This window comes from Nannobrachium achirus, assembly GCF_963921795.1.
Source record: "Nannobrachium achirus genome assembly, chromosome: 18".
Classification (NCBI taxonomy): Eukaryota; Metazoa; Chordata; class Actinopteri; order Myctophiformes; family Myctophidae; genus Nannobrachium; species Nannobrachium achirus.
The window spans coordinates 31,176,792-31,204,353 of NC_137825.1; the positions used below are offsets into that span (position 1 = coordinate 31,176,792).

The window sequence follows — 27,562 nt, forward strand, 5'->3', positions numbered from 1 at the left end:
GACGAGGGAGGTGAAGAGGCTGCCGTGTTGGACATGGGGCTGTGTGCACTTCTCCTCATCTGTCTGTCCCAGGCAGAGCTGGGGAAGATCTGGGTACAGGGGCAAACAGGTAACACACACACACACGCACGCACGCACGCACGCACGCACGCACGCACGCACGCAGTGGGAATATTCACTGTTGCAATGCTTTTTTCCCCACCCTCTTGAGCTATAATATACACCTAAACACCTGAGAGAGACATGTATGCAGGAGTTAAGCACAGAACTGCTTCTAATCATCTGTTGGGAGTTCTGGGACAGCAGAGACGAATGTGTGACCTGGATTCTTTTGGGCCCATTTTTTAACTCATCATCCATGCTAAAGCAAAAAAAGAAAAAGTTTGCCAGAATGGCTTTTGTGTGTGTGTGTGTGTGTGTGTGTGTGTGTGTGTGTGTGTGTGTGTGTGTGTGTGTGTGTGTGTGTGTGTGCGTGCGTGTGCGTGTGTGTGTGTGTGTGTGTGTGTGTGTGTGCGCGTGTGTGTGCCTGTGTGCATGTATGTGGGTACAATGTGCATGCACTTGCCATGATTTTTGGCAGAATTTAAATAGAACATTTTAATTTGCTATTAATCGCAGTGGCTGTGTGTGTGTGTGTGTGTGTGTGTGTGTGTGTGTGTGTGTGTGTGTGTGTGCGCGCGCGTGCGTACGTGCGTGCGGAGTGAGCAGCTTACAAGCCCTCAGACATTTATCTCTCTGACACAGATGAGGCTGATGAAAGACTGTAGATGATAGGATCGCTAAGGACTTTACAATGCCTTTCATTTGTTTACATAAAGAGAAATAAATCAGATGATATTATCCAAATGTAATACATTTTGATGTTTATATAGCATGTAAATAGTTGAGGATCGTGTTTAGAAGATCGTCAACGGTTATTTTGTGGCGCGCTGCATGTGAACACGATAAATGTCAAATCATGGCGATTGGTAAAGGGTCTCAACTTGTTCTCTCGTCACTTCATCTTAAAACACTCACTGTGTGCGCGTGCGCGTGTGTGTGTGTGTGTGTGTGTGTGTGTGTGTGTGTATTTTGGTTCTCCTTGGAGATGTAATATTTTTAGCGAGCCCTCGTTCTTGTGATGCCGCTCTTCTTTGACAATCAGCGCTGCTCTAGTTTCTCTGGCCTCTCCTGTGGTCTCCTCTGATCAGAGCCCTGAGCCTCTGCAGAGGAACAACCCAGGCTTGTACAGTAGAAGGGCCCCCTCCCCTCCGAGGGCCACAGACCATAGATCATAGACCCAGCATACAGAACTTGATTCGTTCTTGATCTATCTTGATTTGAGACCGCGATTTCCAACAGGATGTCTGCCTCCATCTCCATCTCCGAATGGCATTTGGATCCAGGGCCTCTCACATAGACATCAAAGGGGGCTTGAGCCCCTGCCCTTTTATCTGTCTGTAAAAAGTGCCCTCTCCAGACCATGAAAGCAGTTTTTACTATGGTGAAAGAAATGCAAATGCCCTCTTTCCATGCCATACTTGAAGGCAGCATTCAAGAGGATTGCCTTGTCCAAACTCTCCTGAACTTGAATGCAGCATCTTATGTTGAAAGAATTAGCCAGTAGCTATGCCCCTCCCCTAAAAGCTTTTGTCCAATGCTAGCTTAGCAACCGGCAGCTTGCCAAGGCTGTTGCCAAGGCAAACCTTGGCAAGCAGGAAGTTATTCTAAGCTAGCATTGGACAAAAGCTTTTTGGGAGGGGCATAGCTACTGGCTAATTGTGCTCTCTATGTAGAAATCCATGCCGTTAAGCCACATCTCCAGTCCTGACTTGATTATGCTTAGTTTAGTGTGGTATCAGGTACCAAAAATAGCCGGTGATATTTCCACCAAAAGGCCCTTTTAGAGATGTCAGCCCCTGCCTCTCTAAAATTCTGTGCACGTCCCTGCCTCGTGGAGAGTCACCACATTAACATGGCCAAGACTTTGGGCTTTTCTTTCAGCACTTGACATCAATCTGTTTTGTGTTGCAGTCGGAGCTTTGATGAAGATTTGTGTAACATTGAATAACAAAATGGGAGTTGAATTTTGATCACTTGTAGTACGTGGCAGTATGTCTCACTTTGATCCTAACAATCAATGCTCCGTGCTCGATGATGATCTCATTGTATGACCATGATGTAAGTTCAAATATTGTGATTATCTTTATCTGCTGCTTCTGTAGCCTACTCTGTGGTTGAGGAACTGGAAGCAATAATCCAGTCACTCTCAATGTATGGCACAACTGATTTATTCACAATCATTTGTGTAAATTGTGCATTTATATAGCGCACCCACACAGACGGCACCAATCCTGCTCAACAGTTAAGGGTTAAGTGTCTTGCTCAATGACACTTTGATACTAAGACGAAGAAGTGGAGGTGGGGATCAAACCGATAAACCTCCGATTCCAATGCGGCCGCTCTTTCACATGAGATGCGCCTAATTTTAAGACCTGTTGCACCCTACAATAAGTGAACAGAAGTGCTACTTTCACTTCCTTGCTCAAAGAGCACAGAAGCAGCAGATATAGAATAGATTGACAATACTTGTACTTTCATTATACTTTCATTAACATGTGCAAACCAAGTGTGTAGCAAAGTTCAACATCACCTTAACCATAATAAGAGTAAGTGGAGGGGACAAAAAAAATACAATAACCATCGATCTGAAAAAATAAATATGTCTATTAAAAATATATTATGGACTACATAATATAAAAATCCAAAAAGTATTAAACACTACTACCTCTTATGTAAATCCAACGTTACCTAAACCTCTAAATCAGTCTGTTCTCCCATTGTTTCATGTTTTCGTCTCCGCCAGGCCGAAAGGCATGGCTGTGACTAATACATGTTTGGCACCCTGTCCGTTTGTCCGTCCGTCTGTCTGTGAGCAGCTCATCTCTGGCACCGTTGGCACAATGGCAGCAAAACTGTGCTGCCATTGTCTCTGTCTCTGGGTGCCAGAGCAGAACCTCTGCCCCAACGTTTTCACATGGGCCTGTTATAGTGCAAACAGGAGACGATTTTAACCAAATTCCACGCAAATCGATACACTGATCTCTATAGTCATGTGACTAAGACGGATACCCTTTTAATATTCCATCCTGATTGGCTAAGATTGAAGATCTAAGATTGAAAATCTAAAGTTCGGTCCGATTGCACCCATTTCACATTAGCCTATTATAGTGCCACCAGGAGGCCACAGTAACCTACCAGACCTGGCGGAGACCCGTGCTCGGAAGAGCACTGCTTCTAGTTATTTCTCTTTCATTTTGGGTCCTTCCTTATCAGTGCAGCTGGCTGTGTTTGTAATTGCCTGCTATGGTTACCATGGTCTCTGCGGGTGCAGGGTGCCAAAATGGGTAACTTCCCTTCCATAAGCTGTTTTTTAACATGGTTCCTGAAATAAAGCCAGTACAAATCCACTGTCCATGCTACACTGCCAGTCAGATGAATGCATCCTGTCACGACCTTGGGGAGTCACGACTATTCTACTAATATTAGTGTTCGTTGGGAAAGTGCAAATGCTCGACTAATCCACTAATCCTCGTATTGACATTGCCATGAGGCAATGGCCAAGACCTTGTTTGTATCCTGAGACTATCTCTTAACTTTGGACCGTACATCATTGTGGAGAGAACAAAAGGCGCTCTCTTCAAGAGAGTGTCTCATTCTGTGGAGGAAGTACATGTGGGCCTGCTGTGCTCTTTTAGTGGGATTATGGTTCAAGCGACCCCGATTTAACTCCCCCAGACTTTAGTGGTGCTTTGTGCATTCGCCGAGGTCACCTTACCCCTGCTTGACTCTTAATGCATGAGTGCAATTCCTGCAGTTATTGTCCATGAACCCAACAGGAGGTGCTTAAAAAAAAGAATTAGATTTTTCACCCATGGGCCATATCCAATGGAAAACTGAACACACTGAAAGACCATCAGCTGTTGTCTCGATGGAAGAACGTGGGCCTCGTTCGTTCCTGTCTAGTCTTTATCTCATGCTGGCGTCTGTCCATTACAGGTTGCTCTCAAACTGCAGCCTCGTCCCTGACTCTCATGAATGTTTTTAATACACTGCACACAAGGCACAAGAAAAAAAACTGTATTTCAAATCTTCTGAATGCAGTCCTAGAGCAATGATTCCCAAACAGTGGGTCATGGGCAAATTGCTATGCGTCGTGAGTAAATATCCCTTTTTTTGTTTAGATTTGTTTCGTTTTTTTGTAATTATTTCTAAATTAAAAACAAAAGGAAGGCCCTGTCTGAAAGATTGACACTTAGGATTAGGAACCCAATGGACACTTACAGGTCCGTAACTCTCTAGTATCGCGTGGCCAGACTGTTGACTCCGCGACTTGGAAATGCTCCCGTCATACAGTCTGGAATAACGTTGAGAAGAAGAACGATGAGTACCCGGTTAAAGCGGAAGTGAAGCCTCCTCGTCACTTCTGTTTCCGTCTCACATCGTGCACATTTATCATTATATAAATAAAAATCATATAAGCATGTTTAGCTTGCTGCTTAGCAAAAAATAAATTTTAAAATATATTTTCTTGAACGGTAATGACAGTTTCCATTACTCTCCGTTTAGGAGGTGTAGTTCCAGACTCTATATAGCATTTGGAGATTATGGAGTTGTCTGGCTACGCAAGACTAGTAACTCTCTAACTATACAAATGGAACTAAATGATCAAGTAAAGGTCAGTTGTTAGCTAATAAATTATAACTTTACTCAGACATTTAAAAAAAATCAAACCTCGGTTCGAAGTGAAGCGGTGAATCTTAGTATAGAATTGTCTGGAGAGCCGGTATGACAGCCGGTATAATAGGTTTTAAAAACATATATAAAAAGTCCTGCTTGCTGGTCTCTTAGTTGTTTGTCAACTGCATCCCTCTATAATTATTTCAGTTTCTGTTATCTTTGTGGCCTACTAAATTTTTCAACTTCTGCTAGATTTTCAATGTATTTACTCTAATGCTCCTTTTTACCATTCTGTTAGCATCTGTATATTCTTATTGTGCCTTTGCTTTTGCTCTTATGCGGCTATTTGTCATTGCTGCAATAGGTGAGACCTATTGCATGTACAAGACAGATAAAACCTGAAGGCCAAATTATCATGTGAAGCTTGACCAATCCTCAAAGTATCCATTCATCTGACCGGGAGGGACACCGCACACATATTCTGGACGTACAGGACAGATAAAGCCTATTCATTCTGAACTGAAATGACCATATATGGACATGGGACACACATTTTGCTTTTTGAAAAAGCCTATTCATTCTGGACTGATATTTTGCACGTACGGGACAGGAAAAACCTGTTCATTCTGGCCTGGAGTGACCATATATGGACATGAGGTGACATACATTGTGTTTTTGAAAAACCCTGTTCATTCTGGACTGAGATCACCATATATGGTAATTAACGGACATTCTGTTTTTGAAAAAGCCTGTTCATTCTGGACTAAAATGACCATATATGGGCGTGATACACACAAAGCCACTCATTGGAAGCGGTTTTCACCGCTTCAAAAAAAGTCTTGAGATATGGGGGTAGTGGCAAAATGCATATTAAATGGAGGTCCACAAAATTAAAAAGGTTGAGAATCACTGTCCTTCAGACACGATGTCCATGGGGAGGGGAGAGTGAGAGAAGGTGGGCGGGGGGATTGGAATGGATGAATGAATGCAATTAACACATCTACTGCATGCATGTGGCTCAAAATGCTTGGCCTAGTTTGGCTCTTCCTGTGTGAATCCCACACCCACTAGACGGGTTGCTGCAATGCAGACACTTGCGAGGGAGCAGAGAAGGGTGGACGCAGCTGCTGTGCTTCATGCCTCCAAGTGTTATGATGTGACTCAGATCTTTGGTCGGCAGAGTTCTACGTAAATCCCCATTGAAGAGAATAAGGCACCAGCGCTGCCGTGGTCACTGGCAGGGACGTGCAGAGAATGTTAGAGAGGCAGGGGCTGAAATTACCAAAAGGGCCTTTTGGTGGAGAAAATAGCAGACCTCAAAGCTCACAACGAGCTTGGAGGTCGGCTATTTTCAGTACTTGATACCACACTAAACTAAGCATTAAAAGGGCAATACTGGAGATGTGGCGTAACGGCATGGATTTCTACACAGTGAGGGCAATTCTTTCAACATAGGATGCTGCATTCAAGTTCAGGAGAGTTTGGACAAGGCAATTCTCTCAAATGCTGACTTCAGGTATGGCATGGAAAGAGGGTATTTGCATTTCTTTGACCTTAGCGAAAACAGCATTCATGGTCTGGAGAGGGCACTTTTTACAGACGGGTAAAAGGGCAGGGGCTCAAGCCCCCTTTGATGTCTATGTGTGCATGTGCCTGGTCACTGGGATCTTCTCCTGTGTCAGATCCATGAGCCAATCATGCTGCTAACATTGCCAGGGTGTGTGGGTCTGACCACCATGCAGCCCAACGGGTTCCGCCAGGCAGGGGTCCCCCACAACTGTGGTCTGCGGACCACTGAAGGTCCGCAGGCCATTCGCTAGTTGCCGCTGGTGGTGGTTTTGCATGTTAATGCCTTTAACATTACTAAGGATGAGAGTTTATACCCACGCTTAAAATGGATGCACTCCTGGCTGCAAGGCGCTTTTGGTAAAAGCAGTATCTTAATGGCATCATGGCGTGTGTAATCAAAGTACCGGTGATCCTAAATAGACAACACTGTTGTTGACTGAATGAATATTTTACATTACACCAGACGCACATCTAACATATAATTTTCCGAATGTCTGTCTGTCTGTCTGAGTGTCTGTCTGAAACCGCGTTTCTCCTCAGTGGCTGGAGCAATTGATCTGAAATCGCATCACCATCAGCATATGAACACACCTGACATAACTGTGAAGCCCGTTTGTCACTTTCACAAATCGTATGCTGTATAATTGCATTTTTATGGTGTATCTATATCTATTTAGCCTACAGTACCTTTTGTGACCACACATGTTAAGGGAGGGGCGCTGTTGTTCAGGCCATGCACAATCACACACAAACCCACACACACACACACACACACACACACACACACACACACACACACACGGGGGGGGGGGGGGGGGGAGTGTGTGTGTGTGCAGGCGGGCAGGCGGGCGGGCGGGCGGGGGGGGGGGGGGGGGGGGGGTGGTTCTGGCCCTGTTACAGATGTTGTCCAAAATCATGCAGATCGGTACACAGTATCTCTGTAGCCGTTAAATGGAACGGGTATTTCTTACATTGATGCTCCTACATATTAGCATGCAAGCACCAGTTAAAGTTACTTTCCATCCCTCATATACTGTGTGCACAGTGCACATCCCATAATCCACACACTGCACATCATTTCGGAGCTCATATCTTTGAACGGGTAAGGGCTAGTTATGGATAATCTATGGTTTATGAATCTGTGCCAGTGAGTCATGATTGTTTGTTTGTTTAGTGGACTGCTTTTTGGAGCTGTGTGCAGCTCCCTATACGTGGCTGTGTGGGTCTGTGTGTCTGTCTGTGTGGCTGTGTGTATGTAGCCTGACTTCGGCGCGTAACTAGTGCCGCACCATTTACGCCACTCGCGCAATATATACATCAAAATGTGCGGCTCGGCCGGGAATGGTGTTCTATTACCTTTCGTTCCGATCCGCCTTACCATGCCGACGTAATCGGCAAAAAACGACGCTTAATTGTCCCCATTGACTTATAATGGGACAATGCAAGAAATCACTTTCAAGTATTTTTCTCTCGTAAACCATAGGAGCTACAGTTTCAAACCTCGGAGAGGAGATTCATAATGATTTTAAGAATGAATCGAAAAATAATTACATCACTCGGCCTCATGGTGGCGCTATAACGGCCCACTTTACGTTTTGCCCCGTAACTCTTGAACCGTAGATCGGAAAATTAAAATTCTTTTTTCCCTGGATTCCTTGGGTCAAGACGCATCTCCCCATATAGGCCACGCCCATTTGCGCCAGGATAGATTTTCCGCCATCTTGAATTTTCTCCAAAACACACTTTTTGCTCCTTTTCCTACATATTTTCTTCAAATGTCACAAAAATCGGTACACATGATCTACACACACACACACACACACACACACACACACACACACACACACACACACACACACACACACACACACACACACACACACACACACACACACACACACAGCTCCACTTCACACGGGTGTGATTTTTCCTGTTGCTGTTGGTATGGCTGCCAGTTCCCACCTGATGTCGTGTGGGAGTTCTGACTGCTCAGGACCTTACTGGATAACAGCTTGCATAACATCTTCAGATTAGGACTTATGCACGAGCTACATGCACGAGCATAAGAGCACGCCGCTGGGGTCTACTATATGGTTCAATGGACGTCGAGTGACGTTCGCGACGTAATTACGTCAACTGTGGAGTTGCCAATTTCCCCCACAATGCACCTGGATCTGCTACTTCCGCATGCTTCAAAACGCCACTGACATTCTATGCGGCCCGGCAAATCTCACCGGGTCCTCCGTAGAGATGGGATGTTCGCCAACGATTCGAGTCTTTTGAACGGCTCTTTGAAAGGATCGGATCCCAGAGATCCGATTCACTTCAAAGAGCCATAAATCCCATCTCTAGTCCTCCGGCGTCTGGTTGACTCACTGCTGGCTGCTGTCCGCTTTGAGTAAATGAGGAAGTGATCCGCGGTGAAAAACGAGTGATAAATTATAGCGATTTTATATAATTATAATGGATAAGCCTAAACAAACCATATACAATTAAAATGTAATAAGCCTGGGTTTCCGAGGCTAAATATATATATATATATATATATATACACATACTCTATGGCCTCAACCTCAAATGATAAAAAAAAAAAAGAACAACTAGAGCATGGGTCTTCAACAGGGGGTCCGGGACCCCGTAGATTGGCTATTTTCGGCAAAGAGGTTTGGCGTAGAGGGGAAAAAGAGTAGACTAAGTACGGAGTGAAAGGTCAATTTTATTAAGTTTTGAGTTTTAAGTAAAACACAACTTGACATGAATCCAAAATACACTGATGATTATGCTGTCAAACGATGAAACTATATGGAATCTACGAAAAGGTTGTGGGGGTCCCTGCTTCACTTCCCTCTCAGCTAAGGGGTCCTTGGCCTGAAAACATTGAAGACCCCTAAACTAGAGGTTCGGGCCGCTTGGGGGTAGAGTACCCATTGTACCCATCTGTTGTCCCTTTTGTACCCTTATGCTCATATATGGCATATTGTTTGGATCGGCAGTTCTGGACAACTGGATATCCTAACTACTCGACGGCAGGCACCGCACTCCCTCCAGTCCTTTTGCCGCTGCACGCACCGAGTTTAGAGTCGTTCTGTCCCATATATGCACATGACCATATATGGGCATAACAGTCGGATCAGTGGCTCTGGACAAACAGATCTCTGTATCTGTCAGTCCTTGTCCCTTTTATGCCCATGAATGCATATTTCTGATGTCATCAGTTAATGACCATATATGGACATGACCCCTTTTGTGCCCATATATGGAGCTGACTGATTTGTTTGCGGCTGATGCCATGACGACACATTGAGGTAGATTAGACCAGTGGTTCTCAACCAGTGGGTTGGGACCACCAGGGGGTCCCAAAAGTATTTTGGGGGGTCCATAGATGATTAACTTAAGGTGCAACATTGTTTTCTCACTCAACAGTAAACAGACAACATAGAGTTTAAGTGTATAGGGTATCTGCAGATTTCTAAAGTGACAATTTAAGGACTTTTTATACCTCTGAAATTACAAATTAAACATTGTCCAAATTGTCAAATATTAGAGGCAGAAATTGTGGAAATAGCCGATCTACATGATCACATGAGCGTTGTGAGCATGTAGATCTGCTATTTTCACAATAGAACCATGTTATACAAAATGTAATTCCCCAACTCTTAGTGCTCGTCAGGGTGGGGAGTTCCCAGTTAAAATATGATCATTTTTTTGGGTTGTGGCCTGAAAAGGTAGAAAACCACTGGGTTAGACAACACACCATATTTGGGCATAGCTGCTTTGGGAACTCCTTATATGGTTATGTCTGTGTCAGAGTGACGTCAGAGATCCCCCTGCACGGCCAATCTACACGCTCATGTTGAAACCATGTGTGTACAGTTCACATTTACGGTACAAAAAATGTGTTTAGTTCAATGGTTCTCAATTTGGTTCTATTTGGGCCAGGGTTTACAAGATTAACTCCATACACAAATAGACACACAGCTAGACTCTTGCAGACAGTGGTGGAATGTTTTACTTCAGGAAAAGTATCAATACTGCAATATAGAAATACTCTACAGGTAAAAGTCCGGAATTAAAAATTTACTTTAGTAAAAGTACAAAAGTATTGGCATCAAAATGTACTTAAAGTACCAAAAGTGTAAAGTACTACCGTTATTCAAATGTATAAAAATCTTTTGAAAATCTACAAGCTCACAATGTGTCATGATGCGACAGGGCCTGTAGGCCTACGGTTAATGTATGTTTTGTAATAATAATCAACTAGTCCTTACCCGTTCAAAGATATGAGCTCTGAAATGATGTGCAGTGTGTGGGTTATGGGATGTGCACTGTGCATACAGTATATGAGGGATGGAAAGTAACTTTAACTGGTGCTTGCATGATAATATGTAGGAGCATCAATGTAAGAAATACCCGTTTCGTTTAATGGCTACAGAGATACTGTGTACCGATCTGCATTGATTTTTGGACAAAATCTGTAACAGGGCCAGACAACAGAACCCCCCCCCCCCCCGCCCCCCCCCGCCCACCCACCCACCCACACACACACACACACACACACACACACACACACACACACACACACACACACACACACACACACACACACACACACACACACACACACACACACAGAGCTGGTTAAACATGTTGCCTCATGCTAGATGCAGAATAGATATGCCTCAAGCTAGATGCAGAATAGATATAGATACACCATAAAAATGCTAATATACAGCATATGATTTGTGAAAGTGACAAACGGGCTTCACAGTTATGTTAGGTGTGTTCATATGCTAATGGTGATGCGATTTCAGATCAATTGCTCCAGCCACTGAGGAGAAACGCTGTGACAGACACTCACTCAGACAGACAGACACTCAGACAGACAGACAGACAGACAGACAGACAGACAGACAGACAGACATTTGGAAAATTATATGTTTGATATACAAAGTAACTATAAAAATTAAAGTAACTATCTCAAATAAATGTAGTGGAGTAAAAGTACAATATTTGGATCCGAGATGTAGTGGAGTAGAAGTAAAAGTATTGTGAATTGGAAATACTCAATTAAAGTATAAATACCTCAAAATCCTTTTGTAAAATTTGAAACTTGAAAAATAAAGTATACCTCAAAATCCTATTTACAGTACTAAATAGTTACTTTCCACACCATTAAGACGTTGATGCCCCTGCTTTTGGGGCCCAGTCCTGGGCCAGCACCCCCCCAGACTGGCAGGGCCCTGTGCCATGGCATAGAGCCTCTCCTCTGTTTGGGACATTTTGAGGGTTCATTTGGCATTTACACACAGGATGTGAGGTACAGTAACTATTCACTGTGCTACTCTGGGTTCTTTTTGTGCAATTCATTTTGGCATAAAATGGCACTTGGGCAGAGAACCAGACAGCTCTATGTTCAGAGCGTAGTCTTTGCATTTGCTCCAAGGAGCTATGCTGTTGCCAAGGCATAGGTGCAGCACAATGGATATTTTTGAGCGGTGCTCTTGTAAGGAGCCAACCGCTCCTACATCTGGTCATCTGTGTCTGTTTTTATTTTCCTCTGAGAAAAGGGTCGGCCAGGGTCACATTGGCCATGCTTTTGCAGGACGCTTAAAGAAATTCAAGCTTCTTGAATGTTTCTGCTTTGCTCCAATGAAACAAACCATGGTCATTTATGTACAACTTAAACTAGAAAGAATGTGAGCACAGGCTCGGAGGGCTCCAGTCACACACACAAAAAGACCTTGCTCGGCGCACTAACTACTTCATAAGAGAAATGATAGCCAGCAGCACTGACGTTCTGTTCATCCAGGTACTTGACATTTTATTAAGGAAATAGGCAATCATGACAAAAACTAATGACAAACGGTGATGATTACGCTGAGGAAGGCTTTGTAGCCGAAACACGTCTTGTTTTGTCACGATTTCCTTGATTAATAAAATGACACATAACTTCACATGGCCAACGATGCGCTGTGTACGTTAACAATGGGCCTGTCACTGTCTCCACCTACACCTTTCCAATGCATACATAGCGTTCGTCCGACTCTCCCTACTACTAACCCTACTGTATCTCTAACCCTAACCGCACAAGTAACCATGTAGCCGGAGTAATGAGATGTCGGACTGACGTATTCCTCTCCCCAATGCATGAGTCTTCTTCACTTCCTTCCTATCATCCCTGAAACCTCCTCAGCTGTTTAGTGGTGATGAGCTTGAGCCAAATTGACCCAATTAGCACTCAGTTATTCTTAAGCTGTGGAAATAACTTCCACTGCACCGTAAGTAAACGCAACTCCTCATTAGAAAACCAGGTCCCCTGTGTGTCTTCTCTCCATTCTTTCTCTCGTCCCATTTTTCCTCTCAGTCTGTCTAGTGTATCACTCTCCCTCTCTATCTCCGTCTCTCTCTCTTTTACTCCCTCCTCACTTCCCATTCTATTCTTCTCCAGTTTCAAGAAAACTCACTTGATTTATTCTGTGACTTGCGTGGGAGTGTACCCCTACTGGAGCTTGACTCAGGCCTGCACATTTCAGAGGAACCTGACCTGAATCTGGAAGGACAAAATGTGTCCAAAAACTGTCTGGCCACTCAAAAGAGTATACCAATTTCTATTGATAAATTGTTCATAATTCATAACTCTCAGCAATCACTCAAACCCAAATTGAGTTAAAAATTAAACAACCAGACACAAGTGAGTGCCATTTTCGGCACACTGCAAGCTTCCACGTGCGTCACAGAAACAGAAGTTCGGTAGGCCAATCAGAGGCAGGTGGGGGCGGGTCTTTCGTAACCCAGGGTGCGTTCGGATATAGGAACTGAGGGCGCTGGTGTGCCCGCTGGTTGTTCATTTATTCGAACACACTAGATTCTGGCGGTGCCGGAAAAAGGATGCGCTGTGATTGGCCAGTAGTCACTTTGAGTGGCAGAGTGCCTTCCGCCCTCCCCTTTTTGAACTGCAGCAGCGAATGAGACATCTAGCTTTTTATATCTACAGTATGTCTGGTCCCATCACGTTCCTTTGGGTCCCATCAGGTTGGGTTCAAAGGTCACACCGTTAGTGAAGACCTTCCAGCACATTAAAGATAATTAATTGGAAAATATATACGTTATTACCAGGGTTTGATTTGTAAAACAAAACATGCTTTAACCACTCAAGTCCTGCATGTCTACTTCGTACAACAAAAAGCGAAACTGAAATTTTTCGCTGTTTTGGAACTTAAAGAAGTAGTTCACCCCCAAAATGACTTTTTCTCTATTCATTACTCACGCCATGGAGACTTGAGTTCAACAATATTTTTATTGTTTTGTCGCATTCCTAAGACAAAAATGTCATTACAATAAATGTACTCCCATTGATTCTGGATGGGGACCCGAATGGATTTGGGTCCCCATCCGGAATGAATGGGGCTAAAATTACTATAACCAATTTTTTTTCTCAGTCATTTTGGGGGTGAACTACTCCTTTAAGTTCCAAAACAGCGAAAACACTTTTGGACAAATTCTGAGAATTTGACCCCCCTTCCCCAAAACAAATCTAACCCTGGTTATTTCCTTTCTGGTGAGGGATTGTGGCTGTGTTCCACTCTCCATACAAATCCCCTGGTGGATGTTTAAAACGGCACTCGATGTCTCTGACTCACGACGTTCACGACAGGGTGGGTCGTTGGTTAACAGCGGCCAAAGTTACAGAACCACGGCCGCCACAAAATGATGACAGCAAACTGGATTTGTTCCCTGAACACATCATTGCTTCCTCCTCATCCAGGGAGAAAACAGAGACCTTTCACCCTGTTAACGATCATAACAATGTCTGCTGATCTAGCAACTCGGTACACGTGGTTGAATGGAAATGTGCATATGAGGGTGAGTCACACATCAGTGAAAACAGAAATGCATTCCTTCTCAGGCATAGTGAATATGAAAACAAAGACATCAGCCTGTGATGTGTTGAGCAGATGGCGTTAAAAACCAGACAATTGTAGGTGGGAGAAAACACACACACACACACACGCGCGCGCACACGCACGCGTATGCATTACTCTGCAACTGAAGGTCAGGGATGCCAAAGGAAGTTCAAAGCATCTTTACAGACACAATTAATAGGCTAACACTTCCAGGCTAAATTGTTCAGCCAAAACACACGACACATTCCATTCTTATTCTTCCCTAGGATCTTGGGCAGCCTATCAATATAAATAAAACAAAAGAAAAGAAATGTTTATCATGGCCAATCTCTCGAGACAGAGTCAATGATGGCTAAGCCATCAAAGGAAGAGAGACAGACCAAGTAGGCGTAGCCCTTTCTTTGATCTGGGTTCCCAGATTGATCATGGCAGATGTAAATGTGATGATGTGTGTCTTTTATGGGTCTGCTGTTTTTTCCTGTCCTTGAGATATTGCATTTAGGTGGCTAAACATAGACTTGATCATCTTGCGTACAAGTTTGCCTGCTAATGATCCAGATGATTGTAAACAGTGAGAACCAGATGTTCATTTAGTTTGGATTTCTTTGGTTTAGGATTGACGTGTTAAAAGATTGCAGACAGATTTCTAATGACGGGATTTCAGAAGTCCATGTTGTCACTTTCCCTCGCAAATATTGATGTGGGTTGAGAAAATCCAGCATTTCAACCTGCATTTTGTTAAGCTTTCTTGGAGCAACATAGCCGTTACAGTTTACAAAAGTGTTTTTACTTAAAACAATAAGACGTGTTCATTCAAAGAAAGACACTACTGAAGACTGAGTACATAGTAGGTCAACACAATTGCGTTCTGTAACATGGATTCGCTGTTCAGTGAACTGAAGGACTAACATTACATGACTACGCCAAATAAAGTCAAAAAACAAAAACAAAGGAATGACCCCTCTACGCCAGGAGTCTTCAACAGGGGGTTCGGGACCCCTAGGGGGTCCTCAGAGTTATAGAGTGATAGAAACGTATTTTCTCCTTTTTTATATTAACCACTTGAATCCTAGCGTCCATATTCTGAGAACGTTAGACAAAAATAGCAAATCTACGCTGCGAGGCGTTGTGAGATCGGCTATTTTCGGCAAAGACATTTGGTGTAGAGGGGAAAAAGAGCAGACTAAGTACAGAGTGAAATGTCACAGTTAAGTTTCAACGGTTCAAGTGGTTAAATACATATCTATCTAAAAACACAAATTGACATGAATCCAAAATACACTGATTATTGCGCTGTCAAACGATGAAACTATATGGAATCTATCAACAGGTTGTGGGGGTCCCTGCTTCATCTCTCTCTCAACTCAAGGGGGTCCTTGGTCTGAAAATGTTGAAGACCCCTGCTCTACGCTGCATACAGTTGAACATAGCGCTCCACTTTGGGTGTCTTCGTGTCGGGATGTTCCTTCACAATCACCACTCTTCTTGTCTCGTTTCAGATGAACAGAGCAGGATAGGCCTACGAACAGACGGGGCTCCGCCAGGGTTGCACAGAGCCCGGAGGGACCAGCAGAGACGGGTAGACCGCAGCACCAACGGCAACGGCAACGGCGGAGGAGTTGCCATCGATACGCTGCCCGACAACCTAACCCGCGTGGTGGTGAGAGCTCAGAGCAATCTCTTAGCATCTTTACAACCACTGTATAAAATGGGAAGACAATTTAAAGCCGTGGAATGCCCTCGTAGGCACTGTCTAGTTGCAATGTCTGTTGATACTGGCTATTTAGTGCTCGAAACGTCGCCAATAAAATTCAGTCATTTGGAGCAGAGTGTGCGGGTTTCTTTTTCAATTGTGCTATTTTTCACCCAGTACCTTATTTAAAGGAGCTATAGTCAACTTTTTCATTGTAGGGCCGACACTTTGTTTACATCCTAGTCTATAGACTAGAATGTAAACAAAGTGTTGGTCTGACAATGGCCAAAATGATTAATTTATCATTATTTTACGCTTTTTGTGGTCATTTTTGAATAGAAACACATATATGAAGCTTATTTTTTTATAAAATATTTTCGAAACATTATTTTTATTTTAGCATCCGTTTTTCAAGAATAAGTTGACTATAGCTCCTTTAAGAGATTTTTTTTTCTAGTTTTGATACTGGCTATTGAACCAGCAATCCGTCATTTTACCAGACATCTTAATCAATTAGTAAGCCAAAGCCATCATCTCAAGAACAATTTACTACAGTACCTCACATTATTCTATCGCAGCCGTCATCCCCTAACCCTCTGAAAATGTTTACCTCCACACTGGGATATCATTACAATAACGACTTCAGGGCTAAATAAGGTCATAGTCTCAATGCTCTACATTGCCAAAAGTGGTGAGGCCTGTTGAATTAGAACATTCCAGGAAACGTTCCACTTAGGTTCCCACCACACAGCCCTGAACATAAAGCAGAGGTCATCGTTATAACGATAATTGGGTCACGCAGACAGGTGGATTGTTTGTTTTTGTGTGCCTTTCCATGTGTCTGTGTTTGTGTGCACAATTATAACGACATTTGTACACTGTCAGAGTTAAATTACACAGACAAATCACACTGTGTGTGTGTGTGTGTGTGTGTGTGTGTGCGTGTGTGTGCACGCGCGTGCATATGCGTGCGCGGATATATGATGAAGCTTTGTTTGTGTTAGTTAATGTACCAGGCTCCTCCTTCACTTGAAACAGTCAGAGTAAAATTTCCACCAAATAAATTGTGTTTCACTTCATCTCCTTACTCCCCCCCCCCCCGGTGCAAATTGGAAACAGACTGCGGCCTTGTACTGCCAACTTACAGTGTTTGTTTAAGTGTGGCTTTGTGTGTGCATGCATGTGCATGTCTGTGTGTGCGTGAGTTTGTGCGTGCGTTTGTGAATGACTCACTTGGCGTCGGACAGAATAATGCGAATTGCCCTGCGCTGTTTGCTGCTTGTGTCTCATCCCAATTTGTGAATCCCTCCACCTCTTCCCCCATCAGGGATCTTCTCCCAACAAATCAATCAGAGATGCTTCAGCTCTTGGAGGAAAAGAAAGTGCAAGGGTCTATTCCCCTCTCTTCACCTAGAGACACCCCCCTCCCCCCTTCCATATCTCAACCCCACCCCCCCAGAAACACATGCAGGCCGGTGTTGTGGAGCTGAGATAGGATAGAAAGTGGGTCATTGGCTGTATATGGAGCAGTCGGAGAGGCAGCGAGAACACTGCATTTAACTGCTCCACTTTCTCGGCCCACACCTAAAACCCCAGCACCATTGCTCTCTGTCACCTTGAAGCGCACTGTGCATTAATAATGCCATCAAGATCGCAGTTACGTTGTTAAAGACGTCAGGCCGGCACAATGGAGCGCAGAGGCATTGCGTGCCATGCGTAAACAGCTCCCCCAGCTGGTACGTGCTGTGGAGTATACAGGGGCGTCACAAGGGGGGGGGGGGGGGAGTGGGACTGAGTTACTGGGGCCCAAGGTGGAGAGGCCTTAATTAATTGAACTATTGAAAAATAGCAGATCTACAAGCTGCAGCGCGGCACTCTGCTATTTTTTTTAAATCGTGGAAATGTGTGCAAAACTTTGAATATATGTATTTTTTAAGCGAACATTTGTACCTGTAACTGAAATGTTGCTTCTGGGGAGTCCCTGGAACTAAATATTTTTAGATGGGGGTCCGTGGCCAAATACATATCATTTTGGGGGTCCTTCACATGAAAAGGTTTGAGCACCACTGACATAGAAACATAGGTTTTTCAAAAAACCTTAGAAGGATTTGAAATATTCAAAGACACAAATGTTCCAAGATTTTTCAAAAATAGCAGATCTACAAGCTCGCAGCGCGGCACTCTGTGAGCTTGTAGATCTGCTATTTTTCAATAGTTAAAGCACAAAATAATTGTGCGGGGGCCTGCAGTGAATCCTTGTATCCAGGGCCCAGATTTTGGTGCGACACCCCTGGGAGTATACAGTCAATTAAGTCCCCAATCATGTCAACATGTCATGTTGAGCCTCCAACCTTGTCCTGTTGTCTCCCTCTCCTGATGGAGAGCGATCATTGCAACAATGTCCCAACTTCAATAAAGATCATGCTCTAACGTCCAATCCGGTGCGTTGTGTGCTTCAAATAGCTTTATTGAAATTGTCAACCAGTAGGTGTCCTCCTAACCAACACCAGGCTTGACATTTCTCAATGGAAGAGTAGGGAGACCTAGACCTAGCCTAGCGCAGCCAGCTAGACAATCCACCTTTCAATCCACCCTTGTTAAAACAAGGAGGAGATGTACTGCAGTTAGTTAGCTACATTAGTTTAATAGTCTGGCCAAGCCAGGCTAAGGGAGACCATGCACTTCCAATATAAAGCTAGTTATAGTACTACCATACAGATTTCATTTTATGCATTAAATTAAGTACTGAATTGCAGCTGAATCCTGGCTATCGTCCAATCACACTAGGTTAATACTGTAGGTTAATAGGCTGACATAAACGTTTTACTGAAGCAGTATCAGACAGATATTGCTGAAGTGAACTAAACCGTACCTAGATTTTTTATACATTTAGAAAACCTGTGAACATTCTGCGTAATGAGTACTTTTTGTACTTTAAGTACTGTACGTTTTGATACCAATACTATTGTACTTTTACTCACATTCATTTTGAACACCCAGACGTTTACTTTGTAACAGAGTATTTCTACATTGTGTAATTGATACTTTTGATTGAAGAAAAACATCTCAGCAGTAGTACTAATTTTCCCACCACTGCCGTGCCTAACAAGTGCCCTCTGTCTGACAGGAGGACACTAAAGAGTACTACAGATGGCAGAGTTTTGGTCCAACGGACAGACGAATGGAGGACTTGTGGGTAGACCTGAGCACCCTGCAGCATGGCCAAGTCAGAATCCACGTCATACTGTCCAACAACCACCGCCAGGCAGCGGTGAGATGAGCACGCACACGCACCCGCACACGCACACACACACACACACACACACACACACACACACACACACACACACACACACACACACACACACACACTAGGGATGGGACGATACGCGATATTATCGTTTATCGCTATAAAAAACACTCACGATAAGCGTATCGTGGAGATTTAATTTATTGTGATATTGTGCTCCGTCATGCACTGGGATCAATTAACCTTTTATTTGCCGAGCTGCATATCCGGTACCACTTAAAACCTCTATATAATTGCTAAAATGTACTTAACACAATATACGTATTTGATACAGTTTCACTCTCTATCAAATGTCTTTGCCAAAAAATAGCCGATCTACGAGCTCACAACACGTGTAGATCTGCTATTTTTTTGGCAAATGTTCCAACCCAGGGCGATGGATTTTGATTATCGCGATATCTTTTGGCACAATAATCGTGATATGACATTTTCATATCGTCCCATCCCTAACACACACACACACACACGCACGCACGCACACACACGCACGCACGCACACACACACACACGCACACACACACACACACACACACACACACACACACACTCCCTTATAGGCTTAATTTATACGCTGTCATGTGACTATCGTGCTGCTAGCTGGAAATGCCTGACTGCATGAACACCGTAGCACAATAAAGTATGAAGTATTAAGCTCAAAATGTCCTTGTGTACTACTGTACATGTCTATTCACACTCCTGTAGATACATCCACTTTGTTGGCACCCTGAGCAATATTGTACACTCTAGTATGCGTATGCATGCACATACTGTCTGTATCTGTATTATGTTCTGGACTTCAGAACAGATTTTAGCCATATAGTAGGCCTATATGTAGCAACGTACGTTTTTCAGAAAACTATTTTTTTCAGCCGGGTCCCCCTCTGGGGTCGATAATACTTTCTTTTTTCTCTTCCTTTGCAGCGGGTGGCACTTTCATTTGATTTCCCTTTCTACGGACACTATCTGAGACAAATCACCATAGCAACTGGTGGTAAGCATCACCTATATTTCTATTCATGGGTTGCATTTGTAGTCCTAAACGGCCATGTTGAGGACCAACACAGGTGTTTCTATTTGTCTGATTGGCACAGAACTAATGTTCTAAGCCAATCAGAACACCTGTGTTGGTCCTCAACATGGCTGGTGTAGGACTACAAATGCAACCCATGAATGAATGCAACAGGACAGATCTGAATAAACCATGTTGCCCAAATCAGGACACAACAGCAACATGAGAGCAAGAAAGTAAACTGTAAACGTCTGCTACAATCTAATGCTCAATTAAAGATTTGTCAATGATCCTCAAAATGTGTGAATTACCTTTACTCTATATCACTATATAATTTCTCCTGATGCACAGTGAGTGGACTTCAACTAATATGAATTGATTACATTGAATATGATTGGCCCAGTAAGAGATCAAAATCCTCTTAGGCTCCTTACAGCAGATTGTAATGAGCTTGGCTAGGTTATAGCATAAACTACTACTATAAACTACTCCTCCACTACTATTCCATTGTTTAAATGCAGCTTAATCAACTACAAGAAATCCAATTTTAGTCACCTGGAGCTGTGAATCTCCATAACTTCATAAGATTCATAACTTTGATATGATCACTTTTACTTCAAATTCTGTTCTTCTGTGGTTCTGAAGATGCATACACATAAAGATTAATACTATATTATTGCGACCGTAGGTCACAGTTACTGTAAGTATGAGAACCGGCACATCTTGTCAGTCAGTATTTCAGTAATATCTCAGTAACGCCTCAATTTTCTTGATATTGTGACATCACGTGAAATCATGTGACATCAACTCATCAAAGATCAAACCCTGGATATCCATACATGGGGACGACTGGATCATCGCCTAGATCTCCATATATGGAGCTGACCTCTACATCTGATTCCCAAATGATGTCCTGTTAGGGCAACCACACTAATCCAACCAATATGCCCATATCTCCATAAATATGGATCTCCATATATGGGTAGGGATCTCCATGTATGGGTAACTGGTCCGATATATATTAATAATGAATTCCGTCCAGTGGGAATTCTGTCCTACGCGACCTCGCCCTCTGCGCGACCTCGCCCAAGGTCCCCTTCGCCCTTAGGCGTCTTACTGGTAGTATTCATTAAAATATACTGTATTTCACACCATCTGAACCATCAGCCCTATCATCCCTATTCTGGGCATGTCACAATAATCAAACATTTGGTGCAAATACGGGAAAATCCCAGTTGTCCAACGTCCCAGTTGTCCAACGTCCCAGTTGTCCAACGTCCCACTGTAATTATTGTCCACGACATTGCAAGCGGCGCAAAGGCGGACCTTGGTCCTGCTCTTCGCGCCCGAGCGCCGCAGGCACGAGTGCCCGCGAAGAGCGAAGCCGTGGTGAATGCAATCGTTATATTTATGCAAGCGCACGATAAACGCATGAATGGGATGAAGATCGCTTGCTTTACAGTCTGGTCGCCCAACTGGGACGTTGGACAACTGGGACTAGCCCGCAAATACTGTAGGCAAATATTTGTCGTTGTTGTCGGGTGGAAAACCTTTATGTCCAAAACTCTTCGTTTTGCATTTATCATTTTAAAAATGATTTAAACTAGTGAAAACAGCCGATCTACAAGCACTTGTATGATGAAGCAGGGCTTTTCTTTGCGAAAAAACGTACACATCTGAAACTTGGAGATAAGAGGTTTCTGCCCGACAGTGACAATATATAAGGTTTAAGTAGTTATTTTTCTCTCGTCACCACGGTGACAACCAAGGTGTGTGAATCTCACCTGAGTGGCAGAGTTCCAGGATTTTGACATTGATATCAAGAGTCTGAACGATTCCCTTAGGTATCAGCTTCTGACAAGTCCACAGATCACTTCCCAGCAGGCTCACATCCAGCTGAAATGAAATGAAGTGAGAAATGATTAGTGTCTGGAACAACAAAATGGGTCCATAACTGCTCAACTGGTCCAGGTGTTTTATGAATCTTCTTGCTGCAATGCCAGACATAACAATGGCATTGAAACAGAACAAAGTCAAGACTTTTTTTTCCCTCTGCCAGGTGTGATTTTGACATTTTGAACCTTTGATCCTGACCTCTCTTAGGGTTCATCTTCACGGGGGAGATTACCCATCGCATGCTGACCGCTACACAGTACATCGCTCCTCTCATGGCTAACTTTGATCCCAGCTTCTCCAAAAACTCAACAGTGAGGTACATGGACAATGGTGAGTGGTTCTTTCTCCATGGGAAGGAATGATTGTTTGGGGTTAGGGGTGTCACTTTTTTTTGGGGGGGGACGATTTATTGTCATACAAATAATTGCAATTCATGATTTAATTGTGTTTTTCCATTGAACATTGTCACATAAAAATCTTACCTGTGCACAAGGTAGTCAGACATTTGAGCCAAAAGGATAACACAAAAACGGCCTGGAGACTTGTGTCCATCGTGCTCCTATGCATTCACTTCAGCATTCGTGTTGTGTCTAATAATAACACAACATATTAGGTTGTAGATCTGCTATTTCCACTATTTTGGAAAATAATATATTGGAAAACAAATGTTTCAACATGGAAACAATGGACTGTGATTATGCCAAAAATAATTGCGATTATCTCCAATAATTACGATTAGGCGATGCTGTCTGTGTCCTGTTTTCTCAGGTTCTCTGTTTGTGGTACAATGGGACAAGGTGCGACTGCAGGGCAGGGAGGCCGAAGGACCATTTACATTCCAGGCTGCCCTACACAGCAATGGGACCATTGTTTTCAACTACAGAGTAGTGAGTTAAGAGTTCACGTCAACTTAATTGTCAATGGAACAAATTAAACCACTTTCAACTGGACAACATTTCCCTCAGGGTCATGCATGGCTTTGTACAAACGCCAAACAAACAGTGCTAGACAGTGGTGAAAAAAATACATAAAGGAGTAGTTCACCGCCAAAATTTGCATTTTTTCTATTGATTAGTCACGCCATGGAGAAGTAAATTTACCCCTATTGATTCTGAATGGTGACCCAAATGCATGGGCCAGGGGACCCAAATACAAGGCCCTGGATGGGGACCCAAATGCATTTGGGTAAGAATCAATGCGGGTAAATGTGCAACAAATACCAAAACATATTATTGAACCCTACTTATACTCTAGTAAAAGTCCAGAATTAAAATGTACTTGAGTAAAAGTATGAAAGTGTTGGCATGAAAATGTGCTTAAAGTACCAAAAGTAAAAGTAAAACATGTTTCAAAAAAGCTCACAACGTGTCAGATCAGATGCGACACGTTGTGAGCTTGTAGATCGGCTATTTACAAATGGCCAAAGTGTAAAATTGGGCTCAAGTGGTTAATGTATGTTTTATAATATTATAATCTATACCTGTAAAGTAACAAGTAACTAAAGTTTTCAAATAAACGTAGTGGAGTAAAAGTACAATATTTGGATCCGAGATGTAGTGGAGTATAAGTAAAAGAATTGGAAATTGGAAATAACTAAGCACAAATACCTCAAAATTCTACTTAAATACAGTAGTCAAGTAAATGTACTTAGTTACTGTACACCACTTTACTTTAAAAAACTTTACGTTCCATTTTAGACAAGAGGAAAATGGAGTCCATCTTTCAAGTGAAAATTGCTCAGTCATGTTCATACAACCGTTCTGACAGGTACCGTTACCAGTGGAGAAGATCAACTCCACTGAGCATCCTGTCAAGGTGGGACTGTCCGACGCCTTCATGGCCCTCATCCCTTCCTCACAGTCTTCAGGTGAGTTCTCTAAAGCAACCCAAACAGTGGCCCGGGACCCATATCGTCGTTGTCGTGTGGAAACCTTGTATGTCCAAAACCTTTTCCATAAATTCCATAAATTAGAAAACAAATGCCTTGAGGAGTTGTGCCGATCTACAAGCTCACAACGCAGTGCGAAGCGACACGTTGTGAGCATGTTGATCTGCTGTTTTCACTAGTTTGGGTCCCGGGCAAACGTCTGATTTCTCTTTTGGTCTTGAGCTAAAAGGTCTGGGAACCACTGCTCTAAAGCATTGGTTTTCAAGGTAGGGTCCAGGGACCCACAGGGGTCCTTGAGGGGCTCCCCACCAAAATGAGTAACGATTTACCCTATTTTATCTTCCAGAAATAGCAGAGCTACACGCTACAAAGTGTAACATGCCATTATGGATAAATGGTGCAAATGATTCTCTTTTGTGCCAGGCTCCTTGGCACAGTCTTTTCAAATGGGGGGGTCCGTGGCCAAATACATTTCAATGTGGGGTCTTTCTAAAAAAATGCACCGAATGTATACATAATTACCTCATATACCAACTCGCGCAACCTAAGTCTTGTTTCAAGTGGTCGTGTTGCTACACAGAAATGTGGTCTCCCACCACATTTGTGTGTGGTGGGACACCACATGCCCATGCATGGGCATGTGGTGTCCCACCACATTTCTGTGCTCCATTTCATCTCTATCCACAAGCTTTCAGCAAATACAGATTAAATGACTGCAGAGTATCAACAAATAATTCCAGCTGTTTACATGTTGAGCAAATTAGTGGTAAATTAGGGTAATTAATAATTACCCTGTCCGCAGCAGTGTGTCAGCCAGGGTGTTGTAACTTGTAATCACTCCTGTCTGTGTGTCTGTGTACAAACATAACTCAAAAACCTGCCTCAAACGGTTTAAAAGGTTAAACCTCAAGGTCCCTATTAAGGTCATGGTCAAAACTGGGAATGGATGGTCAGATTTTCATGAAACCTGATGGTAATCAATCATCAGTAGGCTGCCCAGAGTACCTTTGGGTTGACAAGGTTCAAGGACACAATCAAGGTTAAGGACAGAATTGCATAATCATTTCAAAGTACTGATAAAATAATCCTGGAAAAAATCCCTGGACCTCGCCAGTTCATCATAGAGGGAATGGGAGGTAGAGATGTTGGTGCAGGCCCCAGGTGTATTGATAAGTCCACTACAAAATTCAAAACCTGGCCGAAGAGAATCTTGACATAACCACACAAAACTTATCAACCGTATCAACTTTTCTGTTCACAGATGCAAGACGTCGTACTATCTATGAGTATCATCGTGTTGAGATCGACACGACAAGGATCGGCAACAGATCTGCCTTCGAGTTCACACCACTGCCCAGTACGTTATGTACATATTGTGAACACTCACACAAATATAACTAGACTGTTTCACTTTCTCCTTTACCAGTACAGATAACCTATTGCTGCTTCTCTTAGCTTGTCTTCAACACACAACTTGTGATCTCTGTCTAACATCCAACCTGACACAAGGCTGTGGCTGGTGCAACACACTTCAACGGTAGGTTCTCATGATGTACGAAATGATGTGCATCTGGCTCTTGACTAGCTTCTTAATGAGTTGCTTTTGCTCTTATCCCTTTCCACTGGCGGTGCAGATGCTCTGATGGAATTGATCGGCGTAGACAGGAGTGGCTTGATTATAACTGCCCTGAGGAGGTGAAGTACCCGATCATCATCAGTGTGCAACTGTTGTCTAAATTAGGGACGGGACGATAATCGTTATTATTGTTTATCGTGATATAAAACGCTCACAATAATCGTATCGTGGATATTTTAATATATCGTGAAATTGTCCTCCGTCATGCATTGGGATCGATTCACCTTTGATCAACTAAACATTTGCCAAACAATAGGCGATCTACAAGCTCACAACACGTTGCAACGCGTCTCGTTGTGAGCTTGTAGATCTGCTATTTTTTGGCAAACGTTCTGCCCCAGAATATGGACGCAGGGGTTCAAGTGGTTGATAAAAGTGGCATTTTAAGAGTATTAGGTATATTTTGATTATCGCAATGATATCGTCAATCGCGATTATTTTGATCACAATAATCGTGACATTACATTTTTGTATCGTCCCATCCCTATATTCAGTGAGTCTAAATACTCACTGTCTTTAGTGCTACATTTCTTTCTCCCCACAGGCAAAAGGCACCTGTGAGGACTACACCCAGGCAGGACCTGAGGGATCTATGGGGCCATTCAACAACTCTTCCCCGGGTCCAACACCATCCTCTGTCTTCGAGAACCAGCCTGTCACTGAGGGTAAGACAGAGGAATTTTTTACATCATCTAATCTAACATAAGAGGACAATAGAAAGGAAGTCAATGGGGCTAGGATTGGACTGAAATCATGCCCACATTTCTGTCTGTCCCTCCAGAGGATAGCGGGTGCTGTCCAGTGTTTTCCTTTTCCTTTTTCACTCACTATTCAGTGTCCAATTGTTCTACTGTTATTCTGTATATGCTTTATTGTTGTCTACTGATTGTAGCATAGTACTAATATTCTGAATGCACCAAGCCGCATTTCAAAACCTGCTACCTCACTTTCTCCTCCGCAGATACTGACCGTCGTCAGATGAGGGGATTCCTCTTGTTAAATAAAGTTTGATCCTTAGTTCTGGCCATTCACTGAACTTTAAAAAATAAACATGTTTACATTATTAAAGTACGAGCACAAAGTCCATATCTTTTGCAGTCTGAGTGTGGTGGCTTTTGGATCCCATAGCTTGAGACTGTCGGCTGTGTAGGGGGGTTACAAATACATTTGGGGTACTTGACATGAAAGGTTTGAGAAACACTGATGTAGGCTAACGGTGATTTCACTTTCTCTTTAGACTTACAGACAGGACCTCCGAACTCCAACCACAGAAGTGAGAACACAGCCATCATAGCAGGCGTGGTGGCTGCCCTGGTTCTGCTTGTAGCTTTGACCCTCCTGGCTGTCTACTACATTAACACACACCCCACAGTTGCTCCACCATTCTACCTCATGCAGGTGAAAATAACAACTTTCTCTAGAGCAGGGGTCTTCAACAGGGGGTCCAGGACACCTAGGGGGTCCTCAGAGTTACTTCAGGGGGGGGGGGGGGGCACCGAATCTTTGTGTGATAGGATGATTATTTTCAATGAAGAACTTGAACCCTCCCATCCCTGTTCTGAGGAGAACTGTAGAGCTGATATTTTTGGCCAACGTTCTCCTCAGAATGGAAAAGGTCAAATTTACTAAGTATGTGCGATTTAAGTGGTTTAAGTGGTTAAGGGGTAACTGAGAGGGAGAAATTAAGGGGTAAATACCCGTAATGCCCGTGTCTCACACACGTGCGCATGCACGTACACACATACACACACACAGTATACTGACCTCTTCTCATATCTGACAATGGCACCTCTTCTGTCCCTTCTTTCACAGCGACGCACCAATAACTACTGGCCATCTATGAAGTTCCGCAACCAGGGCTGTCACTCAAGTTATGCCGAGGTCGAGCTTGGGGGTCACGAAAAGGAGGGTTTCATCGAAGCTGAGCAGTGCTGCTAA

At 43.3% G+C, this 27,562-nt stretch overlaps 1 protein-coding gene across 1 annotated transcript; it reads left to right on the top strand.

Annotated features, from left to right (window-relative positions):
• On the top strand, positions 1-27,562 carry LOC308302786 (plexin domain-containing protein 1-like; the record flags this gene model as incomplete). The annotated part of the gene is made up of 13 exons (XM_080747077.1): positions 1-109; positions 15,692-15,852; positions 19,013-19,156; positions 20,117-20,186; positions 22,308-22,430; positions 22,869-22,987; positions 23,868-23,967; positions 25,250-25,345; positions 25,444-25,525; positions 25,623-25,683; positions 26,169-26,289; positions 26,862-27,022; positions 27,437-27,562. The coding sequence occupies exons 1-13, from the start codon at positions 34-36 to the stop codon at positions 27,560-27,562; spliced, it is 1,440 nt and encodes a 479-aa protein (XP_080603203.1). The 5' UTR covers positions 1-33.